Raw genomic sequence first — 20,983 nt, forward strand, 5'->3', positions numbered from 1 at the left:
CATATTTCAAGCATCTTTCCAAAAAACGTTGATTTTGAGACGAGGTAACCAGAAGTGCAAAATTGGTTGACTCCTTGCTTCTAATGTGTGTCTCTGGTGGGCTCCTTGCTGTGCCAATAAACACTGGCTGGCTAGGGACAACATTCCAAGATAATCAGTCAATTTAGAAGCTAAGTGTAGGAATAACAAACATGCATTATCTTTCATTTAAAAACAAGTCATTAGACAAAACAACGCTGTGTTTATGGGGTGCATATATGGCGGCCTAATGTGTACGAAATATGAAGAAGGGTTGAATAAATAACAGTCAGTAATTGTACAGCCCTACACTGACATGTATTCCTCAGAGGCCACAGGGTGTTGAGTAGCTGTGTGTTGAATTGCTAATGGAATGTCATGTGAAGGGGAACACTGGATACACAGGGGTAATGGCAATGATGGCACTGTGCTGATAGCTGCCACAACAGTGCAGTTTGTGTCATGTGTATGTATTTGTTGAGAGAAGGGTTAATATATAACACAGAGCCTGGTTATATTACCTTGTGTCAGGAAGCCAACTATATCGTATCAGAAAAATTATGACATTTTAAACAGCCGCATCGTCTTTGACCTGTAGCTAAAAACACTGAGACGTTAATTCTGTCTTTACGAGGCGGAATAAGAACAGAGGTAGACCTTCATATTGTGACATGTGCATTTTCCATGCTAGGCCTTTATTGAAGATTTGTATTGGTTTAGCGAAGGCCAAGGTTCAGGGCAGAGTGGGGTTAACTGCCTCTCCCTGACAGCCCAGATGAGAAAGTGATGTGCACAGTGTGAGGTCACTGAGTGTCAATCAGCCAGCTAACACTGGATCATTGGGAACTTGGCACGCTCCATTTAGCTTCACAGGGCACTCACATCCTGCATGTCTCCCACACACACATTGATGCCCTTGCTCCCCCCATCATCCAGCCTCTCCTGTATGGCCTTGCATGGATCCCGGCCTCCCATAACCTTCTTAGGGAGCCAGAGTCACTCTGACTCATTAGGGTAATTGAGACAGGTCCTCCTGAGACTAAAGAGCTGCTGAATTGCTACCCACTAACTCGCACATTTAAAAGACCACTTATTAAACCCCTTGTGTCTGTATGTTTTATTCTCTCTTCCTCATCATTCCCTTACTTTTTCTTGTCATACTTTTCGTTCATTATTTTCTTCTTCTTCTTTTTCCTTCAGTTCGTCTGTGTCAGCTCACTGAGTGACACACAGCTCCTGCTGCTAATTGCCAATAAGGGAATGATCCAGGGGTTTCCCGTGTCTGGACTGCAGTCCCCTGGTGTTGAGAAAGCCTCTGCTCCGAGGAAGTGTGAATGGGTGACAGCAAAGAAAGAGAAAAAAATGCTGATTTGTGGATGTTGGTAAGGAAGAAGGGAGGGGGGTAGAGATTAAGTGAGGGAGGAGAGAAGAATCCACCACCTCAGCGATTTCGGGGGCCCGGCTGCTCTGAGCTGACAAAGACACCCAGATTGCGGCCAGAGGTTGTCTCGGCGAGGCGAGGTGAGCCAGAGCGCCCGTCATGTAACAAGTCAGATTTAGCAATACTGCTGGGTCAGGTCAGACTCAGATTGAAGTCGGAGTCACGGCTGGCACCGCGCTCCTCGCCTCTTCTATTGCTCATCCATCTGAACACAAATTACTGAGCCTTCTGCTTTACGGTGAGAAATATAGACTGGTGCTCTGTGTGAGTGTGTGTACATGCCCCATTGTTTACACACACACACACAGACACACACTCAAACACAAATCAAAACAAAAGTGACTATCCGAAAGATGCTTGAGGATGGATGGGTGCTCCCAATGTATTGTATTTTCTCTCAAAACTGCGTACATGCCTCTGGCTCAAGAAGATGAGGACAAAACTGAGATGCTGTTAATCTGCTCCCGTGAAAGAAGCCAATGACAACGCAGCGAGTTCAACAAAGTACCTCGCACAAAACGGAGAAAAGGGAGGAGAGTGTCGCCACATAGACCTCTCTCTTTAATCATGCCCTGATTCTTTTTCTATTTCTTTGTCTCCTACTCTTTCGCTCCAACACTCACTACATAATGTTTTTCAACCACCAGTCTCTTTTTCTTTCCCTTTCTCTAATTTCCACAGCTCCACACACACACCTCCCTCCCTTTCGCTCTTATCAGTGACAGGCTGGAAACAGAAGCGAGATAAGGAAACGCCAAAGCCAACACAAGGTGTGGTGGTCGAACACCCAGGCAGATTAGTCATTGACACGTTTGTCAGGTAACAACGGCAAACGTGCCGCTCAAACTGGTAAATGGGAACAGAAACAATGTGATGAATTTCTCCTCATAATGCATTATGGGCCCTGCAGCATTAACAACTCAATCCAGGCACATACGGTTCCTCCCCTGAGGTGAGGCAGCACAGATTACTAATATGGAGCTGCTACTTCTACATACCTCAATCAGTTCCTGTCACTCAATCACTCAGATAGACACACAAGCACACATGTACACACACGCATACAAACTACAAATACAACAGGGCCAGCTGCATCACTCCCCCACTCTCCCTGTCAGCAAAGTGGAGGCCTCAATACTTGTTTGTACCACAGTGCACTCATTTCTAACCTTTATTTACTGCATCCCTTTCTACAAATTCCAACATTATTGTCATCCATGTGAGCAAAACTCATTGATTGATTGACACTCTGTTGATTCAGTGCAATCAAGGCATGGGATGATCCAGGATTGTCAGGTGATTTTATTGACTTCATTTCTTTCGGGGTGTAATTTAGTACACTAACCCCACCCAGGTCCTCCTTTAGGCCAGCCGTGCCTCTTCTCCCATATGTCGTCTCTTGTGTAGTGCATCACTGCACATACGGCTGCATACCGTGCACATTGACCATTTCTATGCTGTTAGTAATTTGGGAGCAATAATTTGGAGGATCTATTGATGACATTAAGTTGTATTCGATCTGCGCTTATGATTAATCGTTATGTTTTGGGATCATGATTTCAAATTGAGTTGACCACATGGGGAAAATGTTCTGCCATCACCATCAGGGACTGCTCCAGGTCCATTTACCAATAATTGCTTCTGTTTTGTATATATATATATATATATATATATATATATGGATGACACTGTAGTACTCTGCATCTGTGGCAACTTCATGGTCTGGGTAGTTTTTTTCTTCTCAAGTTAGTCCTCCATTTATGCTACTGGGGAATATTCCAGGATGACAACATAATAAACAAAAAGGTCAGATTGAGTTCAAAATATATCCCCATAGAGTGTTTCTGAACAAAAAGCCAAGCTTTTGTCACATGATACGGTATTAAAATGGTAATTCTTCATCGAGTCACATGCCAAAGCACTGTATTTCCCTTTTTTTGTGATTCAATAATACAATATTATAATAATGTACAATGTTTTAATACTGCTATAACAAAAATATTGGTTATTATTATCTATACTTTACATTGCACTTCTAAATCGTATGTCCATTATGTACTGCAAGTACCAAGGGAAGAACATGAGAGCATCTTTCAGTGCATTACTTAAGGGTGGGAACTTCTCAATGTCAACTGGAAAAAAACTATGAAACATTGTAAAACGATATCTGCTAATTGAAAGATGTCAAACACCCTTTGTGGCATGTAGCAGGTGTCAGTAATTTAACTATTGCTTCTCTCAGACCCCGATGAATAGCTGAGGAACCAGTTGTAGGCATTTCTACTGCTGAAGCCAACAGAGGATTATATTTGTAAAATTAAATGACTAATTGTATTAAATGTTTAGAAAAATATATAGTTATATATAGTTTATTGTCTAGTCGTATGTAATATTTAAATAATGAAATGTAACAACTGAGATAGCGCTACAATTGTCTCTAGAGTTAGACAAATGTGGACTAAGATAGTAATAAACCCAAAAAAGAATTCTGACTAGGTATTAGCACGTTTGACAGGCAGGAACATTTTGACATTGGACAATATTTACTGTGGTCACCGCTAACTCCATCTTTAAGGAGCACTTGAGTCCATTTCCAAATGCTGGAAATATGTAAATGACGATGGAAAATATTTGTAAATTAGCCTGTTCATGAGCAGATGTAGAACAGATGTAGAACAGATGTAGGATTTATTATTTTTCACTGCTTACAGGTATGTATGCATGCTTCATTAATACCAACTATCTTGTATGTACAAGCAGCTCATACACCTAGATTGTGTTCTACGCACGCTTTGATAAATACAGCCCCTGGACTTCAGAGGCCTCTCTTTCCCAACAGCCCACCAGAGACACACATTAGAAGTGTATTCAAGTCAGCCACCTGTCACTTTAAATGGCACTTCCATCAAAAAAATAGCCATGAGTTCTACTCCCTTAAAATGTAGCCATTTAGAGTTATTGCTGCTTTAAAAGGGTGAATAGACTATACTAGACCAGAACATGGAGCATGAAAGCATCCAATGTTTTCTTTCAGGCGTTCTCCTTTTGTCTTTAAACCCGTAAACCCAGCATAATATCATTGTATTTGAGGGGAAATAAAACTTGCACCAAGGAAGGTTTTGTCCCTTAGTTCCGCAAAGTTATCGTTTTTCTCTCAAACAGCTCACGCTGGCTCAATTAACTATTGATCAGATTTGTGGAGCCGAATGTAAATAATTAACAAAAGTGGAGATAACATCTGCAGCTCTGCAAACAACTTCAATACAGAGGCCTCTGTGTCTCTGATGAATAGGGCGTGGAGAGCATGCACATCAGCCACTGCAAGGACCTCTGCAAGGTGGCCACGGAAACAGAGAAAATCACATCTTTATCAGACATCACAGCTGTGTCAGCTAAAAAAAACATCAACACCACAGAAGTAATCAGACTGGCTGTTTTAATGTAGATACCAGAGCAAGGAGAACCATCTGTCTTCGACATTTAGAGGTAATCAAATTACTTCTCTGACTTGGCATACTAGCAGGTAGATGAAAACTGAAATTGTTGTTGCTGAAGCACTGAGGTGAAATTTGACTTTTTCAACACAGGAACTTCACAGAGAACGATGTTTTCAAATGAAAATCCGTCATCCTATGAAGCAGCTCTGAGGGAAGTGATAGCAACGTCGTGTCCAACAAAGCTTGTGTAAGTAAAGATGTAACATACTGACGAGAGAAAGGCATACAGCTCCTTGGGGAAGGAAGGACTGTATGGGGCTGTTTGGGGGAATTGAGCTCAGGCCTCTGGGTAACCCTATTTGAATATGAATGCGTCCTATGATCCGCATCAAGGGCACTGACGGAGGCACCTCTATCTACAAATACCTCCAGCAGATGTGTGTGTGTGTGTGCGGGTGCTAAACTGATCACTGTACAGCCATCAGCCACCGCATTTTTCCAAGGTACTTTGTACAGTGCATTAATCACAGGGACCCTTGAGCACTTCCATGGATCCAAATATTCCGACCTTGAGGTTACAAGAAAGACATTAGTCCTGATCCATTCAAAGTATTGGAGACAGGGAGGGGAGCTGAGGGAGGGGGCAGAAAAGCTTTCAAGGTAATGAAATTCTACCATAATTTAAAGGAAAAGACTTGTGGGGACAAGCCTGAGCCAGTTAGAAGGGAAAAAAAAAGATTAAATTGGATTTTTTTTCTTTTTCCCCTATATTTTAAATTAGGCGTAAGTGCATGTGGGGGGTAGTTTTTCTTTCTCTTTTTTTCCGAACAAAAGCATGATAACAGCATTAACGTCCAGAATGAATCGAATCATTTCCAAACCAATTAACCTTTGACAGAATGGATGAGTGGACAGGAATGAGAATGGTGCATCGGGGAGGGGACAGCGGGCAGCCGTGTGCAGAAACAGAGATCTGACTGGACAGGGACCACGAATTTTGAGGGTGATTGGTGACTAAGAAGCATGGCATAAAGGGGTTTGACGGGGCTCCCACAGAAACCACATTCAGACCTATGAAAATATTCCTCCACCAAAATCACCTCCCTCTCCATCCTCGAGTCTGTCCTGCCCATCATGACTGATAGTAGGAGGGGTCTGCAGTTAACCCCACTTATTCTTTTTTGCTGGCTCTCACTCCCTCTATCTATCTATTTCTATTCCTCCCTCATTGGCTCACACACACACTGCAGCCGGTCCATTAAGTTAATTAAAGGCTCCATTTTGAGCTGCAGCCCGCTAGCAAATACCAGAGTGCCAATCAATAGATCTCTGGCTTATTTTGTGGGAGGGAGGGGACAGCACTGGTGCTGCATTCAGGGACGTGATTTGTAGAATTGGCAGACAAGCCATGTCCCTCCCTGTCTTGTCTTCTGTCTCTGTCAAATGTGGTAGCCACCCTGTCCCTTCCACAATCTCCTCCGCCCTATTCACTGTGATGTCATGTGTCACTTCGTTCTCCCTTCTTTACACTCAGCTGTCCACGGCTCTTTCAAGTGCCTACAAGGAGTTCCAGTCCCGTGTTACCCTACGAGAGACTGTGTGCAGTTGTGTTAGTCACCATCTGCACAGGGGAGCCAGCTGTGTGGGGTTGCAGCTGGGATTGGAGAAGTGTGAGGCTGTGGTGGGCAGAAGCAGAGCTGAGATCAACAGGGTGTCCAGAGGCATGATGTGAGCTCCGCGACCGGAAGAGGAAGCAACAGTGGGACAGAAGGAGGGTTTCTTTCTGAGAGACGACATGGCGTTCTGGAGATCAGTACCCAGAGGAGCTCATTTTCCATATTTGCAACCACATCTAATAGTGTCACCATAAGCTGTCAGAGGGAAGAGATGATCTGCCAGTTAAGGCATTGTGTGTGAAAGCTTCACAGATAAAGATCATTATTGCTGTAAATGGGGATAATGAAAAAAGACTGAATTCATTTGGATGCAAGCCTATAGGAGCAGTGCCACTTCTCTGATCCATACACAGGACTAAATATTGATTGATTCACAATGTAAGTCATCTTCAAGAAATGATAGTTTCCAGTGATCCTCCATTTTCACCAAAAGCAATTTTGTTGCTATTGTCTCATACCACAGCAAGAACAGAAGACCCACAGGCTAAACAACCATCATCAGCATCATGTGGCGTTCGTCTGCCATGAAAAATGGCTGAGGGCGGCAGGCGGTGTAGCAGTTCAAAATCCGCATACAAGCCCTCTCTGCTGGATACCTCTGCTCCAACAGTCCCTCCATTCCTGCAGTCACACCAGCAGCATGACAGTGGCTCATCGAGATCCTTCCCAGCAGTCACTCGACAATTCTCTACCTCCAGGGAGGCAGCCCATACAGGCCTTGATGGTTAGCCAGTGTTGTTTGTTGGCGGCCTTTTCCTTCCTCTACTCCTCCTCTCTCCTCTCATCTCTCTTTTTTTCTGTGAGAATGCCTGGTGCGTTTTCCACTTCTCTAATCTAAACTCCCTCCTTCTCTCTTCTTTCTCCTCTCAGAGAAAGCCCAGGGGAGCTTGTTCATATTCTCTCCTCTTATTGTGTTTCATCTTTTTCCTTATGACACAGAGCTATCCCCCTAGAGTATCCAGCTTTCAGCCAGGGAGCTGGAGAAATGCATGGTTAACCCCATTTTATTCTGTCTATTCAAAGGTTCCCCGACAAAGCTCTAGTGCTCACAGCAGATAAGAAATCATTCGCATAGAGTAGAAGAGAAGGTTTGGTATGCATCCAACACAAGTAGAAGAAAAGGTCATGTTCTGCAGGAGTGTGGCATTCGAAAGGACTAGTCCATTTCTAAGCAATGGGTTGCACCATATTGTGCGGCTTACAAAACAATGGAGGAGCTCACTTACAGACGCATTCCTACGAAGCAGCTGTTGTGAAAGTGCTATACTTCTGGCTGGCTACAGTATCGGTTCCTGGATGGGTTACTTTTTTATATCTGTATCAAACTTCAGGAGATAATATTAGCACAATGCTACAGTATGCATACTTGTCAATCATACACCAGGGTCTATGACACTAAAACAAATTAAATAAGGATGTGAGACCACCCAGCTATCGTTGTGCCATAGGCCTTTGTCATAAAGTCCTCCGTACCTCTGGACCATATGATTTATTGTTAAATAAATTACAAATTTGTTAAGAGCAGCAATCAGCAGTGAATTGAATTGACAAAGCAAAACGGTGTACCAATGCCATGTAATATAGCTGTCAAATAAAGGGGTTATACACTATAAGGTATAACACATAAAATATAAATGAGGGGAAAGGAGGGACGGAGAAAAATAAGGCCCCATTGCTGCTTCTGCAATGACCTCATCTCTCTTTCACTCCACTCTTTTGCTCTTGCTCTTGCTCCATTCCATTTTCGGCCTCTCAGTCTTTCACTCTCTCGTATCAAGCACACACTCCCACTGCGTTTCTTAAGCACATGCTCCCTCATCCTCGGTCACCCTAGCCACCTCATTTCTCCAGCCCTCCCTCCTCTCCAGCTCTCACTCGGTGCGTAATTCAATCATCCCAAGGAGATGGATATCCGTCCCCTAGGAGCGCTTACGCTCTCCATTTCCTAAAGCGCTTGATCAGATTAATTGATTGTCCCCCCCATCTCTGCGTCCCTTCTGCCGACTGAGGCTGCAGTGGTGGGGGACGGTGGGAAGAAATCAGGTTTGCATGGATATTTTTATAAAATGCCTTTTTCCTTCTGCCCCCCAGACAGACCCTGTAAAAGGACAAAGGGGAGTAGATAAAGTACATGAGCCAGGAGAGGGGTGGGGGGGCAAAAGCCTGCAAAAACAGACAGGCAGGATTATAAAGAGGACAACACAACAACCTGGAGTGTACAGGAAACACAGAGCTGACCAGGAGATCAAGGGACAAGATAAAGCATAGGCGATCAATGAAATGAAATAAACAAGGCTGTTTAGGAGGTGTGTAAAACATGTGAGGTGAGTGTGTGTGTGTGTGTGTGTGTGTGCATGCATCTGTGTACCATGATGTTTGGCTGCAAGCCTGCAGAGCACAGCAAGAGGGTAGAGATGGGAGAGTCCAACCTAGCCCCACAGGGAGCACAGGAAGACCTCAACTCATCCATTGTAAGTGAGAGGCAAGCGGCTGCCATGTCTCCTGATTGCTGAGTCCCTATGGAGTGCAGTCTCTCTCTCTCTCGCTCTCTCTCTCTCTCTCTCTTTTTCTCTTTCTCTTTTCTTTTTGGCACTGAAGATGGCAGTAGATTACGGTGCTGTTCCAGGCTCTGGCCTCCACGTTATGGCGAGGTCCAAATACACACACAAACATACACACCCTTGTGCAGGCACACGTTAACACAAACACACATAGACATTGATAGTAACTTGCCCGGCACTCTCTTATCTATCTGCCCCACATGTTCCCCATACATGATACAACATTCCTTTTTTCAACTTGCCCTTGCCATTTAGTTCACTTGCATTTCCCCTGTACATATAGACTCAAACACACACTCTACAACCACACACAGACCAGCAGGCCAGCACGCGCACCAATACACAAAGTAGCATGACTCATTACTCTTTTTTGACTTTTCAACACGTTCTTCTTCTGCCTGTGTTTGTAGGATAGAGCACACAGCCTTGACAGGATTATACTGTAAGCACAGAGTTGATCACGTTCTTTTAAGCTGTGAAGCATTTCATACTCGGCAAAAACAAGTATGACATGCTTGTTTTGTGGAGAAAGGAGGAGCCCCGCTCTAAAGACAGGGTTAATATTCATCTAATAAAACTCCACTCCTATTGAGATTGAAAATAAAACAAACATAATGAGACTCCTCCACCAACACTGTATCTAAACAGGTATGTTTGGAAAGGTCTGCACAAGTCATTTTAAATGATTACAAACGTATGTTTTCTGTTTTCCAAATTAATCATGTACTTGATGAATAAAATGACTCCCTGTTAAAGAAAAGTTGGTATCAGCTAATCCCATTGAGAATCAGCATCACACTCGCCAATTATATGCAAGATATTCGCAAGGCTCCTCACACAAGCCAATTCTACGCTGCCTGCCCAGCGTGAAATAGCGGGGAGCTTTATTTATTGAGTGGCCCTTACGAAAAGCATTTTGCGAGCCAGAGAGACCGAGATGTATTTTTCAGGAGTTAGTGGGCGCAACTGAAGCTAAACCACGAGTGAGCGTTGGACTTATATTTCACAAGTAGCGATAAAGAGGATTTTGAAACTCAAGAACAGAATTCGCTTTGTTCCTGCACAATGCGTAAAAAAGTTGCGCACGTGTTGGCTAGCAAATGTACAGTAGATATATAGCATATAGAATATCAAACCTGCAGCTGCATGCCGGGTTCTACATTGACAACCTACATCTAGAAACCAAAGCAATAACTTTCCGAGAGTAACACAATAAAAGTTGAAAGCATTTATTTTATTTTTTTTACCTCTAATGGCTTAAGTGGACTGCAGTGTGGCTGGAGGTGCAGCAGAACACAGCTCTGGCATTCAATCAGGCCTGTTAGTGTATTTCACGGTAACATTGGCTTGTTGCTGCTGTGCAGTCAAACATATACAGACAGCATCTTTTGTGGAGAAGCTGAACTCCTGACCTCAATACACAGATCCATCAATACCGACAGTCAAACCGATACAAATACAGTACACAAACATACACACACATGCACTCACTGTGTTTGCTTGAGTACTCAGCCCACAGACTAAATCAACTCACCATTTATTTTGTTCTTCCCGAAAGACTCTCTCTCTTTCTTACTTTCCTCTGACTTTTTATTTGCTAGGGGGCTGAGCTCTCAGACTGGGATTGATCCGGCGCTGCCTTCTTGAACCTTTGCCCCGAGGGCAGCTCAGTGCAAACACGCCACAGCCCCTCTCCACTTACTGCAATCATGGTTACACTCTCTGTTACACTACACGCACATTTCAACACACATAACAGATGCACACAGCGGGTGCCACCTCTACATAACCTGCTTTAAACAAACAGCGGTCTGATGAATACTGATCAGAAAGAAAAACCAATCATATATGAAAAAATGTATCTCCTCAACTGAAACCGACACAGTTTCATAAAAAAAGACATAAACTCGTTTTTTTTGGCGGACTTTAAAGATGACACATATCATGTGTGTATGTAAGCATTGGGGGGGGAAATCAATAAACAGCGGCATTGGAAATGACAGCAACATTTTCATACACCACATCCCATTTGCTGAGTGCTTTTTCATGGGCAGAGCACAAAAGAAATCCATTATTTTCGGCAAACGCAGAGATTCATTTGAACATTTTACATAAATAATTCATACAAAGAGAGCTTTTACAGTGTTTTCACCTGAAGACAGACAGCTAACTAGCGAGAATGCTCACTCACCCGCCCTCACCTTCCCTTCTCTCTTTGAAGGAGGAAAAGCGGGAGGATAAGGGTATAATTTGTTTGATTCATTCATCGTTGCCTACTACGAATGAATGTCATTAAGAATCGTTGCTGTACGACGATTGTACAGTTATGAAATGGCTGGCCACATTGTGGTGGCGGAAATAACGCCACATGGTGATTAGAAGAATGAATCCATCCCACACACACTGACCAGTCAGGAGTTGGATGGCTGCGTGGAGACTTATTGAAACACACATGCAGTAATGTACACAAAACTGCATACACTATTAGTCTCTGTGTTTTGCTGCGACTGCCTTGAGTTTCTATAGAGTTTGTGATTGATGGATTCTGTGATTGGTGCTGTGAGACGTGTGGAGCCTACAAGTGAGCAAATCTACACTGCCTCCTACAGGATAACAGCCCGCATTGGCCCTGTGAATATGTAAAAAAAAACTGTCATCATCACCTTCAGCTGAGCTGATAATGATGACGATAAATGGTGTTTGCACAGCAGCTATCGAGTCTTCAAATTCACCAAAACTGCTTGACAGCAAGGGTGGATTCAAACAGTAGCTTGTGTACAAGAAAACACACTTGTTGTGTGCAATTGTAAATAAATTAATTAATAGTTCTTTTCCTGATTTATGTTGTTGTTCTTTGCACGCTTTTAATTAAATGGCTTTACATATGCTGCAAAGGGTATTTTTTCTGTTATTGAGATTCTACCATGCATTGCCACTGTGACAACGCTTCCTAAAGGAAAGTTTAGCACCTTGGCTTTTTTGTTAATGCTGTGAGAAGACCACACACATTAGTAAGTCCTTACCAGAGGGCAGCGCTCCTACCTTCCACACAATATGGTTGCCTTTGGTGTCATGCTCCAGTGCCATTGGGAACTCCCTGCGCTCGTAGAACTTGCGAAAGGTGGTTGGTTTGGAAGGACGCTCACGGAAAGACCCTGCAGCCGGGGGACCGACCACCTGGTCAGGCACAAAGCAGAAAATGGGAATGAAGAGGCGGGGAGCAAAACTGTAAAATAAACAGAATGAGACACACACAGCAAGTGAGAGTGTTGTTTTATGAAATCAGAATTGACTGTGTTTTCTCCTACAAGAAAAGAATCACTCCCACTGCCTCTTCTTAAAAGTAATTCAGGGAGACACATGTGCCTGCTCCTCTGCTCCTCTAAGGAAGGCAAAACAAAGATAGTGGGCGCCTGTGCACGCGTGCGCCTGTGCGTGTGTGTGTGCGCTCGCGTGCTTGTGCGTAGCCAGAGGCACTGCAAGAGGCATTGTTAGGATCATCTTTTCTCCCCTTCCATATCGGACATGTGCTATTACTGCGCCACTGACAGCCAATGAGAATCCTATCACATCAACCACAGTGTCTGCTATTGTTTTGGGGACCATTGGTGGTGGTAGCAAAGGGGAGTGACGATTTTAAAATTAGAAAAAAATAAAGGATTAACAACATACATTTTACAGGACACCACAAAGATGGTGTGTTAAAACATGACACATAATTTAGGAGCCTCGAAAAGGACCAATTAGCTGGAAATACCTGCAAAGAAACACTCCATCAAGGAAGTGACTCAAACCTTTCACTGAAGACCCACTGAGACTGTTTAAGTGTGAGCCACTCATGTACTTGAGAAATACAGATTTATCTGATTGAAAACATTAGAGCTTTGCAACAGTTGTAGTGGACGAGTGACATAATTTTGGAGCCAATAGTTTCCCTGCCTGTGTCTCTTGTGTGCATCCCCGCCATCTGTGTGGCGCTGCCACATGACTGGCAGATGTGTTGCTGTCATTAATCCTCAGATTACCACCCACTGAGAAAGAATTTTGCCACAGCAGTGCACAGGCAGAGCAGAGCAGGACTGCTACAACTTGACAGATTTTAAAGGATTTTAGTCTATTAGTGTAGTTTTCCATGGTACATAATTCACTAGTGTTGCCTGTTTGTTGCATAATTCCCAAACCAAATTGATAGAAAAAAAGCCTCGAACCACAATTGCAGTTCAGTAAAATCGCCACCAAGGAATGACGCAACATGGAACCAAGTGTAGGTTACACGTGTGACGAAGTGTAGCTGGTGTCATGGCAAAGCTCAAGAGAAACAAGAAGAAAGGAGAAACGCTTATGAGCAGCTCTGAGTGAGTGTCCCAGAGCACTCGCTGCATTTAAACAGCCCTAATGCACCGTGGGATTGCTGCGCAGTCATTTCAAATGAATCTGTTTGGAGCATTTGTTTACCATGCCAGGGATTGCCGAATAATATTATGCTGAATTAATAGGCGCAGCTTTGTATACCTGCAGGAGAAAGAATACCTGTGTGACTAACAATGCATGTAAATCACAAGAAAAGGCACATTTCAGCACCTACTGTACAAGCCTTAAATCCCTCACGACAAATGATACATGCATGCCTGCTATGGTCATTTAAATCCTGTGTCATTTTAGTATGCAATTGTGTGTCTAATCATACCGTAACAAAAAAAACGTGTGATACCTATCTTTCTGTAAAACCATGCAGTGCTTAGTGCACATCTGAAAAACTAAGATTGCTCCCAGTTTTGCACTAGATTTGAATCAGTAAATAATTGCACAGATTGTTTTAACTTTAGCAGTTACGTGTCAGCTGGCGTCTCGTCACATCAAGCGCAACGTATAGGGTAAGTTAATACAAGAATGCCTTTTGTTGCTTCATTTAGACTCATCACTATTATCTGTTTGTCTTTCCTCGCTCTACCTTGTGCATTGTTGTGAGTTGTTTTGCAACATTCCCCCTCGCTGTGGAAATAAGAAGCTGTAAAGCTGTCAAGATCAGTGCTGCTCCGACCTGCAGGAGTGACAAAGCCCTCATATCCAGGTAGCTAGGGCGCCGGTTGAGCCACGCTGCACAGGGAGGCTAAAATTAGCTCAGACTGGGCAGCAAGGAGAGAATGAACCCAGACTGCATCTACTGGCTGAGCAGCTTTTATGAGCAGCAATGATGACGCTGCAGTCACTTCTATGGCCTGAGCTCGGAGCTGAGGTGTTCCAAAACTTTACAGCTATTTCCTTGTTTTCCCCACAATTATCATCACTTTTAGACAACACACATCAACAACCAGAAAGTATTATGCGTGTGTGCACCATGGCACATTTTCTTGTGGCTGCAGGCACACCATTAAAGCCAAACCCAGGGGCCTTTTTTTACGTGCTACTGATGTGGGCTGCCGTTCCTTGAAGCTTAAGGAGAACTGTAATATGAATAGCCCTCTCGAACCATTATCAGCTGCTGGCTTCCTGATGCCAATCCAATGATATATCTGCCTGGTCCTGTTCTGCCATTTATGACATTCTAAAGCTCCTGCATGCTGGTAGAAACATCTGTATTACTGAATCCCAAAGTAACAGCAATAGCCACTAAGCTAGTTTGTCTGACAAAAGCTAGAACACGTTCTCTATGTTTTGTAGCCTTCTTTGAACCACATGAATTTATGAACAGGGAAGATAAGAAGCACACACCGTGCATGTTGTGAGCAAATACATCCCTAAATTATGTCTTGTATGGGTGAGCATGCGTTTGTGTTAACTCAATTTGGACTAGCTGTGCCGATGACAACAACTGCTGCAGATTCTGTTGCCCTGTTGGCCATCCAGTCACATCCTACGCTCTGCATATCTCATCCTATAAACACATTTAAATCATAGCATGGTTTTTCTGTTTTTCCGCTACTCTTGTCTGCAATTGTTGATGCGAGTAACAACAAAGGTGGTTGAGTTGTTACATGAAGTGGTAAGAACCACCCCATGCAGCGCAGCGTACTCCTGTGCGATCCAAAATTCATCCCTGTTCTAAAACACTGGCATAAACAAAAACACACACCGTGAAAAAGAGCCCCAACCTATAACAGGCCTATACAAGGAGATAACATCCTGCCCCTCAGTGGAGGCTATAAAGCATGCCTGTGAGGCAAGAGACTCCAGAACAGAGATAGAGGTGGTGTAAGGCAATAAAGGGAGGAAGTGTCTGTTTTGTGTGCCCCCGGTGCACACATCAGGGAGTCATAACAAGGCAGTACTGGTCAGATGAGCTCCAGGCTGTCATTGCTCTCCTTCGCCTTCACTATGCCTCCAGATCTGTTTCCTTCCTAATACTGTTGTCCACTCCAACTAGCTCCACCGTAAACCTGGCTGCTGCATGAGCCGCAGAGGCAATAACGCACGAACATGCACCAGTGCACGCACACACCACACATGCCAAACCCCCCATGGGCGAGACCCTGCAGAGGTGATTGAGCACCGGCAGGGCCTCATGCTCCTGTCATTTATAAAGGTGTCACCCTGAGAAACAGAGATGCTCCCTCTAACCTTATTAGAATGGCACTTCCATGGCTCTTCGGCCTGATTTTGATACAAAGAGCGGGTAGGGTATGGCACAGGAAAGAAGAAAAGAAAAAACTGTGAAAAAAAAAATATATATATTAATAGAGAAGATGAAGGTGAATGGTGAGCTCGACCAGAGACAGAGACGCGAAGAAGCTGGAACGGTGAGCAACAAAGAGACTGAGAGTGACAAAATCAAGAGGTTTGAGGATGAAGGAGGGGGACGGAGGAATAGTGGATGACAGGAAAAGGGAGAAGGGGAGACAAGAGGTGTGGCTCATCAATTCTGAGGGTGAGTGCAGCGTGGCGGGGCTGCTGCAGCATGTAGGTGATCCATCACTGTGCCCGGGCCTCCAGCTGCAGCGCTCTCTCTCTCTGCTATTTACCACCACCCCAAAACCCCTCTGAATACCTCTGATAGATGTCTGGTGAAGGGCTGTCAATTCATTGTCAACCCCGCATTGCCATCACCAGTGCGCATTTCCTGAAAATGAGGCCCTCGTTAATCTCACTTTTCATCTGTCTCCTATTAGCCTTCTGCCTCTTGTCTGTCAGGGCAAAAATGCATTTTGTTGCATTATATTTGTGTGTGTGTATGTGTGTGTGTGTGTGTGTGTGTGTGTGTGTGTGTGTGTGTGTGTGTGGGGGGGGGGGGGGGGGGGGGGGGGGGGGGGGGGGTGGGGGGGGGGGGGACTGCACATAGGTGCATTGCATCACCTGTTTACTGAGGCAGCAAACTGGGTAGACACCTACTTGCGCTCTCTCGCTCTCTCTCCCGCTGCATTTCACTGCTGTTCTCGGTTGAGAGGTTATTGAAATCTAGCTCCGTACAGAAAGCCGCCTTTCCTGAGGGAAGGAGCAGAGTAGGTGAGTCACAGAGGATGGAACAGACAGGCCGAGGCTCTCCTGATAAGGTCAGCGTGCACATCGCTGCCACAGGCAATAAAATTAGCTTGCTTTATTTACAGGGCCTTTTCCACTAGCCAGTTGCCTGCCTGCCGGCCACCAGGGACAAGGCCTGGACTAAAGATGCGTGCATTCTTATCAAACTGCAAATAAATTAAGGCACAAATAATGGAGGTGTTTAGGCTGTGAGGGAATCTCTGCTTATATGGTCAAACAATCCCTCGACAGGATATATTTGCTCATTCTCTCTTTGCAGGGCAAAACACAGACCGGCGGGAGGCTGATTCCTTTTTCGGAAGAAGAAATCTGCAATATTTGTGCAGCACTTCATTAATTTTGCACGAACAAACAGCAAGAAGTGCAATCAGTCTGCGAGTGAGTTTCATTGTGTGCAGAAATTAGCCCTGTTGAGAGAGGCACGGTGGGATGAGAACAAATGAGAAAAGAGCTCTCACTGGACGGGGAAGCCACAGACTGATGTAAGGTAACAGTCTTTTGTTCAGAGCTCACAGGACCACTGAGGTGTACTTTGCAAGTGTCACTGTGTCAGAGGCGTTTGCATCAACTGTACTGTGCACGCAGGCACAAGGGCAGGGATGTGTGTAATGAAAAATGACGACACCGCTCGGCAAAGATGACACTACACACCTCGTGTCACTACAAAGGCACGAGGATGAAACAGGTGACGGCCACCTACTATTGAGCTGTGCGCAAGAGGGATAACTTTAAAGAAGAACTTCAAAAAGAAGCTTGGAGCACTAAAGAGTGCCCCGCTGTTTTCCGTCTCCTCTGGTTTAACCCCATCACTTAAAAGAACAGCATAGACGCAGAGAGAGGTAAACGGGATGTGGAAAAGAGAGTTTGGAGGGGGAGGGGGGTGGGAGTGAGCAAGACCGAACGACAGAAAGAGAGGGAGTGAGAATTCTCTGAGTATTTTCCGTCTTCTCTGTGTGGCCCACTTATCAGCCATGGCAGCAGGGCAGTTGTGTGCTTACTGCGCCCTATTGGCTGATTCATATCTCCAAGTTGAGAGGATGGCTCAGAGTGAATCAGCCTGCACGGCAACGGCAGAATGTGACTCTCTTACTACTTGTGAAATGAGTGGGAAACCACATGCGCTGAGCCCATGACGCCAGCCAAGCACATTGCTTGACTCACATGAGTCTGAACTGAAGCCAAGATGCAGTCAATGTGCAACCTCCACTGATACAAAGCAGGGCTGTACACACACGTGTAGAACCCCACTCGTGTGCAGGTTGTGTCAAAGCCATATCGTGTGTCGCGTTATAATGAATCCAAAGACTTATTATCATTTGGAATCACTTCAGTACAAGTTTTTAATTTGACAATTTATACAATGGACCACCATCCTTACCACAACACAGTGTAGTACATACAAGAAATATGATTTTGCAGGAAAATGTCTGACCACTGTAATTTGTGCAATTTGAGTTTGTTAATTTTTGTATGCGTGTCTATGAGTGCGTGTCAGCAAAGAGAGGCTGTTAAGAGAGTGCGACACGCACTGATCCAATACTTTGTCTTTACTGCCCCAATCAGTGATAAAGGTATTAAAACTCTAAGCTGGGCCATAAAATTAATGAGACACAGAAGGAAAACTACATTCCTGACCTGCTGCAATTGCCACTTCTGCTGCTTATAAAGAAGAATTTAACTGTCCTCACCATTTTATACACCAAATAAGATAGCTTCTTGTCAATAAACTCATAACTACATTTAATTTAATGGCGGACTGAAAAACCACCTCATAGAATATTAATGTCCCTGAAGTCATTGACAATATTCTTTATTTTGGAGTGTCTATGGGTGCTGGCCACAGCTCAGAATAACTCCATGACTCATCCAAAAGTTGAAGTTTGTTTTACAGGTAGGGGGACAGTCAACTAAGCAGATAAGGAGGCATTCGTAGAAATAAACAGCCCGGACAGGGAGATGCTGAGATGGACGAGCAGGCTGTAACCAGACGAGGAGACGAGCAGACAGACTAGGAGACAGCGAAGCATGTGAATGTAGCTGCGACTACAGTGAGGAAGCGTCACTGGGAGCTGTGGGAGGTTTGATTTGGCAGCAATGGGCCCATAGGGGGAGGAATAGGAGACAGACACACCCAGAAAAGCAGGAGGCCATCGATTTGGTCACAGCACCACAGACACACAGTCGCACAGGAGAGAGAGGAGAGAGCGGGTCAGTCGACAGGGTGACCACATCACACACATTCAAACTCCAATCTCCTGAGGAGTGGAAGGGAGGCGTGGGGAGATAAGCAGACTGCACATGGCAAGAGATACAGGTTCTATCTCTGATATGAGAATATTGTTTAACAGTGAAGAACATTATCTCGGTGATTAGTATGTATTGCAGAATGAACCGCAGGCCCCTTGTTCTTATCACACGTCCAGTGTGACTTTCTATTCTTGGAAATCAGTGTAGCTCCCTGTAAGGCCGTCTGCTAAAAAGTATTCCGCCGTGTTTGCTTACAGAGACGCCATTCAAGGCCTGCATGGTCTAAAAACAGAAATGAAACTGGGGAGGGGGTGGAGGAGCACACTGAAGTCTACATGCCTGCTAGTAGATGCCCAGGGTACTCAGTGTGCCAAACTTCACAAAACAAACTTTATTTCCTCCCTCTCCATTTCCTTTACCTACTTGATCCCAAATTAGTTCATTTCGCAGACTAAGAGGAGAAAGGGTCTCCCAGCAGAGGTTGTCACAGGGGTGGCTGTTATTCTGGATGAGTCCACCCTTTGGATGAGTCCAAGAGACAAAGATGAAAAAAAACCTTGAGGCTATGAAAAACAGGCAAAGTCTCAGACGCCTCAAATCTCACACTGTGCTTGCCCGGAGCAGCCGTCTCAGACAGAGAGGCGACACTCTTGGCTGAGCTACAGGAAGCCACTGACACAAAGACACACACATGCGCACAGTCACACAAACAAATAAATAAAATAGAGCTTAAGTAAAGACATGTCCGAGGCACTGCTGGTGCATTGTCTTTATTCAGAGAGCAGCATTCGTGTGAAAATCGTACAGATCTACCTCAGTTTGATCAATTATTGCTGCAACAGTCCGTTTATCTGTCCATCCATCAATCTAATCACTACTGTTTCCACGGCTCTTGCTCTGCATTGCAGGTTTGCTGATGCCTTGACAGTGAAACAGGTTTCTGGGCTATTAACATGGGTCTTTCTGTGCCACCTCCTTAATCCCACACCTCTGATGACAGGCATAAATCAAGGCGCTGTGAACGAGCAATAGTGAATAAGGGACTTGCTACGCAAACAGCCAGGCAGTGTGCCTTTAGTCTCACCGTCCAACACCAAGGACACAACTTACAGTTGATGCATAAGATCTCAAAAACAGTCCTGACCGAAGCAAAGCTCAAATGCTGCTTATTGTTTTGGTAAGAGTTAAAAAATCACCTCCCAAGTTCAGTCCGAGCTACAAAAATAAAATGAATAAAATAAAAAATGAACATTCATCTATTTAAGAGCTGTGCTGCGTCATCCTCTCTCCCCATAATCACATATATACGCTCCTCCAATATCTTTCCTCTCCACTCACTTTAATTTCCTCGCTTCCTTCTATACGACTCTCCTTGGCTTGAATTTTTATGTCTTTTTGTGGCCCATCTCAGAGGAATGTTGTCAATGTAATGTGATGATGACCCTTAGCCTCCTCATTAAATCACTCAGTATAATAGCATCAATGAAATGTCTAAAATGGTAATGTAAAAAAAATACAGCCAAGACAGTACAGACAACCTTAAGAAGGTGGCCGGGAGTTTTCTTTCATCCGTTTCCACTTAAGGTCTGAATCACAATCTCTTACATTAGCAATCACATCGGCATCTATGTCACAACCTTAATCAGACAGCCAGACAGACAGTACAAACAAAGTCAGTTCAATTCGACAACGCTAAAGAGATGGATGTCAGAGTGACAGATGGAAAGTCACTATACTCAACCATTTGGCTGAAATCAAAGGGAGATGAGGGCCTTCAAAGGACAGGCAAGGCTAAAGCTGTATCTGAGGCCAGACATGCTCTGGTGTGCTCTGCAGATAAGGGCCATGGGGTTATATTGCTTTTCTTCTGCCGCCCCTTTTGTTCTCCTCTGTCTTAAGGGAGTGCGAGGAAGAGAGGGGAAAGAAAGAGAAAGAAAGTAGAAGAGAGGGCGAGAGGGTGAGAGAAGAGAGACAATGAGTCACAAACAGGTTGCCGGTCTCCCTCTGCAACAGCACATCGTGTTGGTCAAACACTCGTTAGTAGAATCCGCTTGGTGTTTCCGGATGGCGAGGGTAATGAGCAGAGGTGGCTGGAGCGGAAGAGAGCCGGGTTGTGATGGATCATTT

At 44.5% G+C, this 20,983-nt stretch overlaps 1 protein-coding gene across 1 annotated transcript in view; it reads right to left on the bottom strand.

The window, feature by feature from the left end:
* Window positions 1–20,983, bottom strand: part of pacrg (PARK2 co-regulated) — a 117,800-nt gene that overhangs the window by 86,236 nt on the left and 10,581 nt on the right. The window contains exon 2 of the mRNA XM_034525229.1: window positions 12,176–12,310. Within this exon, the coding sequence (XP_034381120.1) occupies window positions 12,176–12,310 (135 nt within the window). The remainder of the gene's footprint in view (window positions 1–12,175; window positions 12,311–20,983) is intronic.

The sequence above is a fragment of the Cyclopterus lumpus genome, chromosome 22 (genome assembly GCF_009769545.1).
Source record: "Cyclopterus lumpus isolate fCycLum1 chromosome 22, fCycLum1.pri, whole genome shotgun sequence".
Lineage (NCBI taxonomy): Eukaryota > Metazoa > Chordata > Actinopteri > Perciformes > Cyclopteridae > Cyclopterus > Cyclopterus lumpus.